This window comes from Cinclus cinclus, chromosome 5 (assembly GCF_963662255.1).
Source record: "Cinclus cinclus chromosome 5, bCinCin1.1, whole genome shotgun sequence".
NCBI lineage: Eukaryota > Metazoa > Chordata > Aves > Passeriformes > Cinclidae > Cinclus > Cinclus cinclus.
The window spans coordinates 24283924-24296663 of record NC_085050.1 but is presented as its reverse complement, the minus strand read 5'-3'; the positions used below and the strand labels follow the sequence as shown (position 1 = coordinate 24296663).

The window sequence follows — 12740 nt, the reverse complement described above, 5'->3', positions numbered from 1 at the left end:
TGATAATATGCCACTGCAAATGTCAGGGGATTAGAGCTATCCTTTCAGAGCTCTTAAAAATAATCTTTTTTATAAATAAAGTGAAATTAGACATAAAAGGTAATCATTTACCATTGAAGTGTGATATTAAGTACTCAAACTTATGGTAATGAAAGTGTTCCCACAGTAGCCATAATCTGTCATCAGGTTTCACAAGTGACTTCTTCTAAGCTTTCAGTTTAGTGTAATACTTCCAGTCTTGGTGAAAGATAATAAGAAACCTAGATATATTAGATGAGTAAGTCATCAATGTGAGATTAGACGAGTATTTTTTCTGTGATTGTATATTAATTACAGTTACTTTTTCTTAGATTCTAAATTAAATCATAAAACACAATAGGTTTCATCTTACATTCACTCTGTCTATAAGGTAATTTTGAGAGAGCAAGTGGAAGAGATGTTCATTCAGGAGTTTAACATATCCGTATTCCAGACTAAAGGTCCTATGTAAACTCTAAAAATAAGAATTTTTCCACTATGTGAAACAATGTGGAAAAAATTGCAATTTAAGCAAAGTCATGTACAACTCACATACTGCACAAATTATGAATCAAACTGCAAACAATATTGTTGAATTAGATATAACTTCTTTGGCAGATACAAATAAAAATAACTTTGTTCTCACTGCTATTATGCTCCAGATCCATCAAATATTATGTCACTTTCAAACCTTGTTGCCCTCCTATTTTCATTTTTTATTAAATCTACTAGAAACATGAAATTTATTTACTGTTTCAGCATTTTACATCGTAATTTTGATAACAATTTTGCTGCAATTTTTTGAATCTTGTTGAATTTTCTTGAAAGAAAAAAATGTTCTTAAAGACATTTGTTGAAGTTCTCAATAAATATATTTACAAAACGTTTCTTGCTTATGCAGGAGTTAGTTTTGTTTATAAATGTAGAATTTCAAAGGAACTGATTTTAATTAATTGGATTATTTCATTAATTAAATAGACTGTATCAAGTAGATCTGAGTTTGGCTTTTTAAGTGCATTTGAAGAAACAGGAAAGTATGAAAATTAAATACCCTCAAGAACTTTGTTTTCACTAAAATTACATCATAGAAAGACTCAAGATTTTGGATTTGTTGGTTTGATTTTTAAAAATTGGTTTAGGTTTTTACTGAAATCAATAAACAGGCGTTATTTTATAGTGATAGCAAGGGAATTCATAAAACTCAAATCAGTTCACTTCTTTTGTGCATATTTTCTGAAACAACAGTAATATATACCATGTTTTCAGCAGATTTCATCCTTCTTGATTGAGGTGGGGCACACTGGACACATATAAAGTGTTGGTTATGTTTTTTCCCCAAATAACCCTTTTTATATCAGCTTCAACTCTTATCTACATGTCTTGCATCCAGCTATAACCATTGTACTCTAGAGCTAAGATTTTCCATTATTCATTTCAACACAGTAGTTACTAAAATAGCTAACTGCAGCAGTCTATGCATATGTTCACAACTTTTTACATTTTGCAGTAAAAATAAACTGAATTATATAAAAAAAATATCTTTGAGACACTGTAGGAATAAAGTAGCTGAGTGAGGAAATTGATTCAGGCATCTGACACTGTGCATACAGGAATCCAGGTATTTGACTGAAGGAACAGGGGAATCCTAAAGAATTATTTGGATTGAAAGGGACCTTTAAAGTCCATCTAGTTTAACCCCACCCTGCAATGAAGGTTGGACATCTTCAACTACATTGAATTGCTCAGAGTCCTATCCAGCCTGACCTTAAATGTTTCCAGGGATGGGGCATCCACCATCTCTGGGTAACCTGTTCCAGTGCCTCATCACCCTCGTTGCAAAAGCTTTCTTTGTTATATCTAGTCTAAATTTACCCTCTTTTAGTTAAAAATCATTATTCCTTGTCAAATCGCACCAGGCACCGCTAAAAAGCCCCTCTTCATCTATCTTGTAGTCCCTTTAGGACTGGAAGGCTGCAAAAGATCTCCCCAGAACCTTCAGTTCTCCAGGCTGAGCAACCCTAACTCAGCCTGGCTTCCTAGGAGAGGTGCTTCATCCCTGTGATCATCCTTGAGGCCTCCTCTGGACTTGCTTCAGTAAGTCCATCTTCTTCCAGTGCTGGGGAAGAACTGGGCACAGCACTCCAGGTGGGGTCTCACCAGAGCAGAGGGGCACAATTCCCTCCCTGGACCTGCTGCCCATGCTGCTTTGGATGCTGCCCGGAATAGTGTTGACTTCCTGAGCTACAAGCATGTTAAGATCCAATGAGAGATGTCTCTGCCCGAATTAAGATACACATATCGTTAAATGATTTCCTCCCTTCTAATGCTAATTGGTCCTATGCTGTTTTTCTCTCCTTTTGGTTTGGTGGGCCATGAGTTGGCAGTCACAATCTTCCCCTTCCAGAACTTTTAACCTGTCAGAGCTGACTTCAACATCATTGCTGAGTTGGCTTGTCCTCTGGCCTGCAAATTCTGCATTCTCTTTATCCATTGTTAGTGATACATCCTTCTCCCCAAGCCTTGTTAGCCTGCCCCTCAGTCTGAGGTAACACCTGGACAAGAGTACCACCTTTATCTTATCTCAAGTTCCCACTGGGGTGTGGTGGATTCCAAGTTCCAGCAACCCACAGAAGTGTATTTGGTGGGGGGGGTTCTGTGTTTGTTGGTGGTCAGAGAGTCCATCTGTCCCATAACTTGGGGTGATCTTTGTTTCACCAGTGATATGTATATGAGAAGTTGCTTCTTTACAGAGTTTGCCACAGCAGAAATTCTTTTCCAGATGCATTACCCAGGATGTGCTAACCAGATCTTCCTCTACCAGGCCTGGAGTCAAAGCCATTCTGTCACTCCATCCTGTGCTTATCTCTTGGCAAAGTTCTTCTGTGGTAACAGTGCTTGAATATGATTTCTTTTGTTTTAAGGCTGTTGTACAAATATTTAAGAAAATAAGTGTATACAAAAATTGAAATATAGATAAGCAGAATATCATTATTTTATGTTTTTAATGTTTACAGTGTGGTATTTTTCTCTGATGCAGTAGATAGAGCTAAAAACAACCTTTTAATAGTTATTAAGACTTTGCTTTAGAAATATCTGAAGCAATTTATGTAAATACATGATTACAGTTTTCAAGCAGTACTTTTGGTCACTGGATGATTTGCTGTGGTGTTTGGCCTCTTCTTTAGCTGACTGGAGCTCTGTTGCTCAACTATTGTTTGACCAGGAAATCAGAGAGAATTTCTTCTGCTTTCTGTTTTGGTAGTCATAACTGATAGAAGCAGGTTTTCACTTCAGTGAATTAAGTTTATAAGTTTCTAGATAATTTTCCATGCAGATTTTCTAGCAATTGAAAGGGATTCTTTTATTAGTTCTCTCAGGAAATGTTTGCTAAAATCTGTGCAGAGAGTAATGCCCATGAGGATTAAATACAGTCAAAGTAAATGTAATATGCCTTCCTGATCAGAGAAATGTCTTTGAAATATCTTTTCAAGTCGATTAGACTTGGGAGTCTAGTAGCTACCTGTGCTGGTTTTGGCTGAGTTAATTTTCCTCTCAGTGGCTTGAACTGTATTTTTGATTTGTGCTGAACACAGGGTTGACAACATAGAGATGGTTTTGTTATTGCTGGGCAGGGCTTACACACAGCCAAGGCCTTTCCTGCTTTTCACACTGCTGAGGGGACTGGGGGTGTGTGGGAGGTGACACAGCCAGGACAGGTGACCCAAACTGGCCAAAGGGATATTCCAGACCATGTGACATCATCTCAGGATATAAAGTGGGGGGAAGGAGGAGGAAGCAGGATGGACATTGGAAACGATGGTGTTTGTCTTCCTGAGTCACTGTTAGATGTGATGGAGTCCTACTTTCCTGGAGGTGGCTGAACACCTGCCTGCTCATGGGATGCAGGGAATGAATTCCTTGTTTTGCTTCACTGGTGTGCACAGTTTTTGCTTTCCCTATTGAACTGTCTGTATGTCAGCCCATGAGTTCTCTTGCTTTTTCCTTTCTGATGCTTTCCTGTATCCTCCTCATGGGAGGTAGTGACCAAGTGGCTGTGTGGTACTTGGCTGCTGGCTGGGGTTAAACCATGACAAAACCATAGCAGAGGTGATGAGTAAGCTCAGGTAAAAGGCTAGCTCACTTTCTAACTTTCTGTGAGAGATGCAGCCATATAAGAGCATTAAAGGAAAAAGAAGTGGGGAGTTCAATGTCTACTGGAACTGCCTAGAAGAGAAGTGCTACCTGGGAGCTGTTAGGAGAACTGGGCAGTGGATAGGGCAAATGGACATGTCTTTGCAGAGGAGAATAAGTTGGAGAGGACCAAGATCCACTGACTCACTTCAGCCTCTCCAAGTTGGGGATCCAGCAGCTGGTGGAGGTCCTGAAAAAGGCAGGAGCAGGAGAGACAGGTTGTAGGTCAGTGATTTTTTTTTGTTTGTTTTTGTTTTTTTATGTTATATGTAGACTTGGCAGTGTCAGGTTAGAAGTTAGACTTGATGATCTTAAAGGTTTTTCCAACCTAAATAATCCTATGATTCTACGTGCACAGTGCAGAAAATATGCTTTCTCTGAGATTTTAAGAACTGTTCTGCACTCCTGGAAAGTAAGTAGTTTCAGGTAGACTGAACTACTTGAATGTCTTTGGTGTTATTCTGGAATGGCTAAGGAGGTACAAAGTGTAGCAACACAAAGGGCAAGAGAGAGATGCTTTGTGAGCTAGAAATGTGGCTAAATTTATCTGATAATCCCTGATGTTGAAAATTAAACAAATCTTTTGTAGATCCTTTTGTATATATTTTAGAATTCTACTGGGTTTCAGCAGGCAGAAAATACTGTGAGGAAAACCTCCCCTCTAGCTGAACTGTTGCTTCTGTTAATAACACACTACTGAGAAAGCAGTGCATAGGCATAAAAAGAATTCTTTGTGAGGGAGGATTTGTTAATTTTTAAAAGGAGAGGTGTGGGAGAAACTTATGTTTTGATTAAAGTCATTGTGAATTTAGGCGATTCAGTGGAGCATACAGAACTCAATGCTGTAAGATACTGAACCTCAGGACTATGATCCAAAAAACCATATAAATACCTGCCTATAGTCATGCTCCTGAATAATCTTATAGCAGGAAATGGATCTTTCTATATTCTTGAAGGTGTATTTCAGTGTGCTTTTCTGAAACAGGACCTCAGTACACGGTGGGTTTGAGCCCATGAGAAGCAAGGAGTACCAATAAAGAAGTACAAAGTAGCCAGCAAGAAATAACATCTTGATAAATGATGATGCAGCAAAAGAAATGGGCAGGAAAGAGACTTGAAGGCTACTGAGTACTACAAACAAAAAGCTTTAGTTTCTTAGTCATAGAGTGTGTTGTTATATTTGAAGAAGCCAAAATTGTAAACTAGATTAGATATTGATGTTAATCATGTTACTGAAAATCAGAGTAACAATACTGAAATCACTGTCTGATTAACAACTCAGTTTTATAATTGCATGCTGCAAAGCCAGAGTAGTTCCATAATGCCAGCTGACTCTAAATTTAGCATATTCATATAATTGTTTGAGGTATGAAATGAAATGAAATGAAATGAAATGAAATGAAATGAAATGAAATGAAATGAAATTCTAGATACAGCAATAGAAGGAAGGCATGTATATCTATTTAAGAAGGTGGTCATACTTCTGAGAAAGAAAGAGGAGGGAATCACTGCAGCCCCTGCACTTGCAGCCATATGTTAAATATTTCAGTTGAATATAATGAAGCAGAAAATTGCTTGTTTTTCACTCCGCATAATGTTAGTACAAGCCCTGTAGGATTGCTGTCTCTGGTTCTTGATTATTCATGGGTTTCTCTAGATGGACTACAGAAATGGGACACAGCATCCTGAGATGCTGGCTAAAACGAAAGAAAAGCAGGTCACTGAATGCCGCTATTGTTCTACTAATCTTTATTTTTCCTCGTGTGTTGCTTTGTTTTGTTTTTCCCTGTCTCATGTAAAATACAGCAATCTTCTTAGGTTCCTTTGAGTCACAGAACTGCACTGTCAGAAAGACCACTGGGGTGTTCATATTGCTTCTGCATTCTTTGTAATTGTAATTGCATTTCTAATTTATAATTCTGAACAACAAAATGCTAATTGAATCAAAAATCTTGCAGCTCTGTCCCAGTGACCCAAGTTAAAACTGTCATACTCTGAGTTTTGGTGCTGTCAAAGGCAGTTAATTGATGCTGGTGGTGTCAGGATAAACTGTAGGGGTAATCTAGTTTTCATAAGATATTTAGATACCCAACCTGTTTGGATGCTTCCAGGATTTGTAGCAAACACACAACTGCCACTGAATCTCCACTCCAGGTTTTCATTTAGATCCTTAAACATCTTCGAAATCCTTCCCTTTGGTCCAGTCCAACACTCCTTAAACTCCATAGATATTTCTGTCATCTTTGGATAGTGTCCTAAATTAAGACTGTGATGTTTATATGACGTCAACATAGCATAATTTCACTTCACAGCTGGAGTTTTGAAATAAGTCTTCAAAACTGAAGATGCTTGTACAGATTTAGTGGCTACCACTTAATTTTCACATTCATATTCTGCTTAAGACTTCAAAGCATAAATGATCTGATTTTCAGGCATATGAATTGCTGAGCAGTGCCTGCCAAGAGGCTGGTGGGCTGCTTCCCCTACCGTGGCAGAATGCCTCTTGTACCCACAATTTCATAACCTCCTTTTCCCTGCCAGTCTGTGCAGTAGGAGGTGTACAGCTGAATTCTGAGCTTGCACCAAGTCTGGGTAACAACTGACAGTAAGAAGTGCAGTGAAATCATTATAGGATTAAAAAAACCCCAAAACCTTGAAGACTCTGTCAACAGTGAGCAATCTCTCTGTTATCCTAGGTTTAATACTCCTTTTTCTGTCCAGGGCTTCTGCAGAGTTGACATCTGCAGAGCACAGTATCAGTAGACTGTTCAGGGAAGGTGAATTAAGAGCTTCCAAAAAAAATTAAATCTAAGTACTTGGAATGTTTTTATTCAAGTGAAGAGCTTGCAAATCATACAGTAGTATTTCCCTTATACAGCAAAATCTGATTTATCATAATAAACTTCTTGCAGTGTAATAGTAAACTAGTTCATTTGAACTTGTGTGCAGGGATTTCCAGTGCAGCTAATCTGTGAGCATCATGCATCCTTCATTACCTGGATTCTAAGGCAGGCAGAGTTATTCTTGCTGTAAACATTTTTAGGAGTGAGAATCTTTTTGAGGATCAGACCTTCAATTTGTGTACCAATTGGGTGTAGTTTTGTAGCCTAGAAGGAAATTACACCAGCTTGTGCCAGCTGGGACTCTGAACTGTGTTTTTCAAAATGGTATCTGATCAGTTTTCTGTGTAAAACAGTGCTTTCTTAATACTTTTTCTTTCCTGCTTTATATTAGGGCCCCCCCAGCGAACCGTTTCCCCCAAACAAGACCACGAAGAAAGGAAGCATGACAAAGTTTTGGACAAGGGCAGTGAAAGTGGGACTTCCTGTAATGAGTTATCCACCTCAAGCTGTGACAGCCACTCAGAAGCAAGCACCCCTCAAGAAAATGCCACCAGCACTCAGCCATCCACAGCCCACCAGCCAAATACTCTGACGTTGGATCGTCCCTCTAAGAAGGCACCAGTGCAGTGGATGCCACCCCCAGACAAACGCAGGAACAGTGAACTCTTTCAAACTCTCATTAGCAAGTCCAGAGAAACAAATCTTTCTAAGAAGAAGGTGTGTGAGAAGCTGAGTGTTGAGGAAGAAATGAGGAAATGCATTCAAGATTTTAAAAAAATCCACATTCCAGATTACTTTCCAGAGCGCAAACGTCCCTGGCAGTCTGAACTCTTACAGAAATATGGGTTATAGTGATCAACTCTTTCCTGACATAGCTCTGAGGCATTTGCTGTTTGTTACATTGCCTCTAACTTACTGATGTCCTCCTCCTGGCCAACTCTGCCACCAGAGCTATTCCTGCTGCTTATTTCTTTCTGTGAACAGTGGATGTTGGATAGTACATGTTTTTCTTTAAAAATATATATATATATAAAGATAGAAACTTAAAAAATTAAAAAGGTGTCTCATCTAAACCACTTAATAATAGAAAAGAAAAAAATTGCATGGTCAAGAAAGATGGTTTTCAAACCACAGTCAGTTGAGCTTCATTATTGTTCTGGAACTTAACAAATAATAATCTCAATCATCAATTAACACCTCGTTTTATGTCACCAATTAAAAAATGACTCATACTTGCTAAGGATGAAGAGAAACAGGGTTTAAAATTCACTTGAACTGGTTTTGGAACTAATTCCCAACATTCTCTCAATGTTAATGCAATAAAGCAAATACCTATTTTGCATGAGCACAATATTACAAATAAATCACACAGGAACAAGAGGTTGTCTGTTGCTTGGAGAATTACTTGTTTGATACCAAGCCTATAAACATAAAATGTCTAAGGGGTTGAATTTACTTTGTTCTGGATCTGTGATTTTTTTGTGTGTACAGTGTTCTGTATGTAAGGATGGTGTAAATATGCCTTTATATTGTTTTATTATTGCACCAACAATGTTCATCTATTAGTGCTTGTCAGGATTATTTCAGTGAAATGCAAATTTATGGCAGATTGTGAAAACTGGTTTGATGGTCTGAAAGTTTTTGTTATGTTAGTTGCTAAAAATGAAGAAAAATAAAAGAGACTTTAATGTATTTATTAAAAGAACCATCTGGTAAATTTTCTTGGCTGTTGTTATCACCTCTTCTTTTTAAATACAATCAAGCATGTTTTTACTCTTTGTTCAATATTTTCATAATTACTCTGCTGTAAATAAAAAAAACCAAAACAAAACAAAAACATATTTCAAGAGTAGGAAAAATATTTAGGGTAGTGTTTAATTGGAACTACCATACTAAGGGAAAGACAGTTATGCTAAGAAGGAGCAGAGGATGAACTAAAAAATTGAGTGGTTTTACTAGTAGAATGGAAAGCAGTTCCAATTTGACAAGTACACAAAAGTCAGCTTAGGAGATTTGAAATACTGCAGCAGAGTGTGCTACATTTACAAATGAAAAGTTTCTGTGAATAGTCAGCTCTGTATGGCAAACCTGTTATCTCAGCCCAGATACAGGAAAATAAATTCCTTTCTCATTACAGGAACACCAAGAAGACAACTGTGGTTCAGACAGCCACAGCTGAAATGGGTAAGGGCTGCTGGAGTTCATAAAAGAGCTGCTGAGTTCTTACAGATTTCAAATTATTACTGTGAGCATACAAATATACACATACACATTTAGAAGGGTTAATCTCCATACATGTTCTATAGAACTAACTCCACAGTTGTGTCAGAAGAGATGTTTTACAACTTATGGTAATTTTAAGTGGTTTAGCTAAAGTAAAGAGGACTTCTTGTCTTCTTATAATTTCCAGGGTTATTCCTGATACCTGTACTACTTTTCAGTCCCCTAAAAGGCCACTTTAAAAAAAAAAAAACTTCTAATAGTTTTCTAGAAGCAACTTCATTCACCAATTGTTTTCTTAATCTTTCTAGAACTAATTGTTCTCCTATTCAGTTAGTTAGTTGGCTTTAACATATTTTGACAACATTTTAATAACTTGAAGGACTGTACCTGGAATAAGTCTAGCCTGAACTGATGCAGACCAGTTTGACATACTTTGGCATCCCAGGTTTGCCTTTATGGTCCTTGCTTGCTTTTTCCTGGTCCAAAATACCCATTCTTTCTTTTGCAAATTTAATGCCTCTTAGACAGGTTTAGCATTTACTTTCTGTCTTTTTTAATCTTTGGCTTCCTAGTCTCTACCTGTTCAGTCTCTACCAACTATTCAAACATGATTTATCCTCCAGTGGATAAAATTCTAGTTTTACTTAGTCCAAAGTTACAATAATACTGAGAGCTTTGTTTCCATCTGGGATTATATATTTTAGATGCAGACAGCATCTTGAACTTTCCTAGTAAACCTTGCAGTTGAATTTGGAGGTTTGTTTTGCCTTCCTGCTTTTTCTTAGTATTCCCATAAGTAACTTCCTGAAGTATGCTTAGGTGATTTTTTGATCTGCCTATTAGTTTTAATTTGTCAGTATATAAATATTTTTATGAGTTGCTTTTTTCTTTTATTTTACTGCCTGAAAATTCTCAAAACTTACTGATTAATTCTAGAGGAGAACAGAGTATTATGTTGATATGTATTTTAATACATGAGTATGTAATATTTTTAATAACCTTCACCACTTTCCATGTGCTCATGAGGCATGTGAGTGATGTGGCAGATAAGTGACATTACTGTTACTTGGTAACCACAGTGGCATCTTAAGACAAAGCAATTTGGTTTTGGAATTAGACAGTGTACACTGTCCTTCTTTCACAGTGAAAAATTCCAGTGTGTTGTAAGGGAGAAACTACAGGTCATGTGAATCCCTCAGTTGTATTCTCTAATTCTTGTCACACTTTTCATCCAGTTCACCTAGACAGAGCTCCAATCCTATCTATATAGTTATTATTCTACAGTTTTCAGACAATTAGGGAGAACACAAGCTGAGACTTTCAGTGGAACAGGGAAGCTTGTGGGTGTTGAGATGGCTACAGTTGGTTGGAAGCTCCCATGAGTTACAGGAGAATTACATATTAGAAGCACTTGGAGGGTTGATTGTTTCCTATTGTCTTACATTCTTCTGATTTTCCCATGACAGCTGCTTTTTCTTCTTTCATTTTAGTCTTCTTTTTCTCTTCAGCTATTCATATTTTTATGCCCTGGAATAGTCTGCCATGGGAATCTGTGCCTTTTACTGGGCTTCAGTAGAGGCAGTCAGTGTGCTAAATACCCAGTCCATTTGAAATTTATGAAGATAAAGGGGTTTTTTTGAAAAAAAAAAAAAGCCCCCAAAAAATCCAAATACTGATGTTGGTCAATACACAATTATAATCATAAAATGGTTTGGGTTGGAAGGGACCTTTTGAAGGTCATCTTGTCCAACCCTCCTGCAATGATCACAGACATCTTGAACTAAATCAGGTTCCTCAGAGACCTGCTGCAGAGTCTCACTCCCCTCATGATAAAAAACATCCCATTCATAACTAGTCTGAATCTACCCTCTTAATTTAAAACCATTAAGCCTTTTCATTTCACATCAGGCCCTACTAAATATCTGTCTGCATCTTTCTTATAATCTTGTATTTTCTTATTATCATATCTGTGTCTCTCCAGTTGAGAGGGGAGGATGTTGTGGGGACTATGTCAAAGGCCTTTCATAAATACAGGTAGATCTGCAGCTCTTCTCTGTCCACTGCTGCAGTCACTCCATCATAGAAGGTCACGGGATTGTTCAGGCAGGACCAGGACTTTCCCTCTCTGAACCTGTGCTGGCTGCCCTAGCACAGCTTCTAAGAGGATCTGTTCCATGACCTTCCCAGACACAGAGGTGAGCCTGACAAGCCAGTAGTTCCCAGGATCCTCTTTCCATCCTTTTCAAAGATGGATGCAAATTTAGTTTAGTGTAATTAAAGACTAGGTAGGTTTTTGTGAGTAATATAGTGGTAGATTTAAGTGATAATTGCTTTGATAAAAATAATTTTAATATTTAAATAAGGAAAAAATTCAAAGAAGTAATTTAATATGTAAATTAAGCAAACACATTTCTCGAAGGAAAGCAATTCTTAAAAAAATAGAATTCTTGCTTTAGCAGATTTTCTTTCTAAATCAACATTAATTCCTTACATTATGGTCTTATTGCGAATTCAACATGGAATACATATCCCATTATGTTTTTCCAATGAGTTTAATTCTTAATATTTGACACATCCAGAAATATAGAATGGTATAGTCTAGATTAAAGATTTGAAACTGATAAAAATAAAATCTTCCTTTATAAGTAATCTCCCAGTTAAGATAAAATTTCATGAGAGAAGTGAATTAGAAACTGATGCCAAAGTAATGATGTTATTATTGCCCATATTTATTCGCTAAACTATTGAATTTTAAGCTCTCACCACAGATGTTGCATGCACCAGTTTTCCAAGTGAATGATGGGGTCTAGAGATGCAGTTTTGCCATACAGTGATGTTTACACTTTAAATTGTGTGAACAAAAGATCAGAATGACATGCTGGACTAGTCTATTACTGAAGGATTATTTCATTAACAAAAATTTTCAAGTCTTAGAATAACTGAAATTAATTCTAAAATAGAATTTTAGAATTCACTTTAATTTCTTTTGAATGAATAAAATATGATCAATTGCATAAAATGAATATGGCCTCCTGTAAAAAAAATAGTGCTTATGCAATATCGTTTGACTTGCTAATGTTGTCTTTGTTCAAGTAATGGTATTTAAAAATATACTTCCTACTGGAGGTGGAAAACCCAAATTAGTAATGAGAGGGCAATGTTGGGTTCCTTTTACAAGTGACTCATGTCCTGAACCAGGCTCTTTGGGATGATCAGAAATTATCAAATCTTCAGGTTTCTGCAGGATTGCACCACTGGTGTGGCTCATCATAAAAATAGCATTTGCACATTACTTCAGTTTATATATTACAGACCAGCAAGTAGTTTCTTATTTTCCACAATCTCTTATCTAGAAGATATTTTCAACCTCTTTCATATTTTCTACTCTGCCCCTCTCTTTTTCATTGTTACCATGGACATCCATACAGTCACTTTTATTCAAGAACTTAGTCAAAGTAGTCAAAT

General features: G+C 37.0%; 1 protein-coding gene across 1 annotated transcript in view; it reads left to right on the top strand.

Annotated features, from left to right (window-relative positions):
* Positions 1 to 7904, top strand: part of KCTD8 (potassium channel tetramerization domain containing 8) — a 91994-nt gene extending 84090 nt beyond the window's left edge. Inside the window, exon 2 of the mRNA XM_062493486.1 lies at positions 7444 to 7904. Within this exon, the coding sequence (XP_062349470.1) occupies positions 7444 to 7904 (461 nt within the window). The remainder of the gene's footprint in view (positions 1 to 7443) is intronic.
* The last annotated feature ends 4836 nt before the right edge of the window (positions 7905 to 12740 follow it).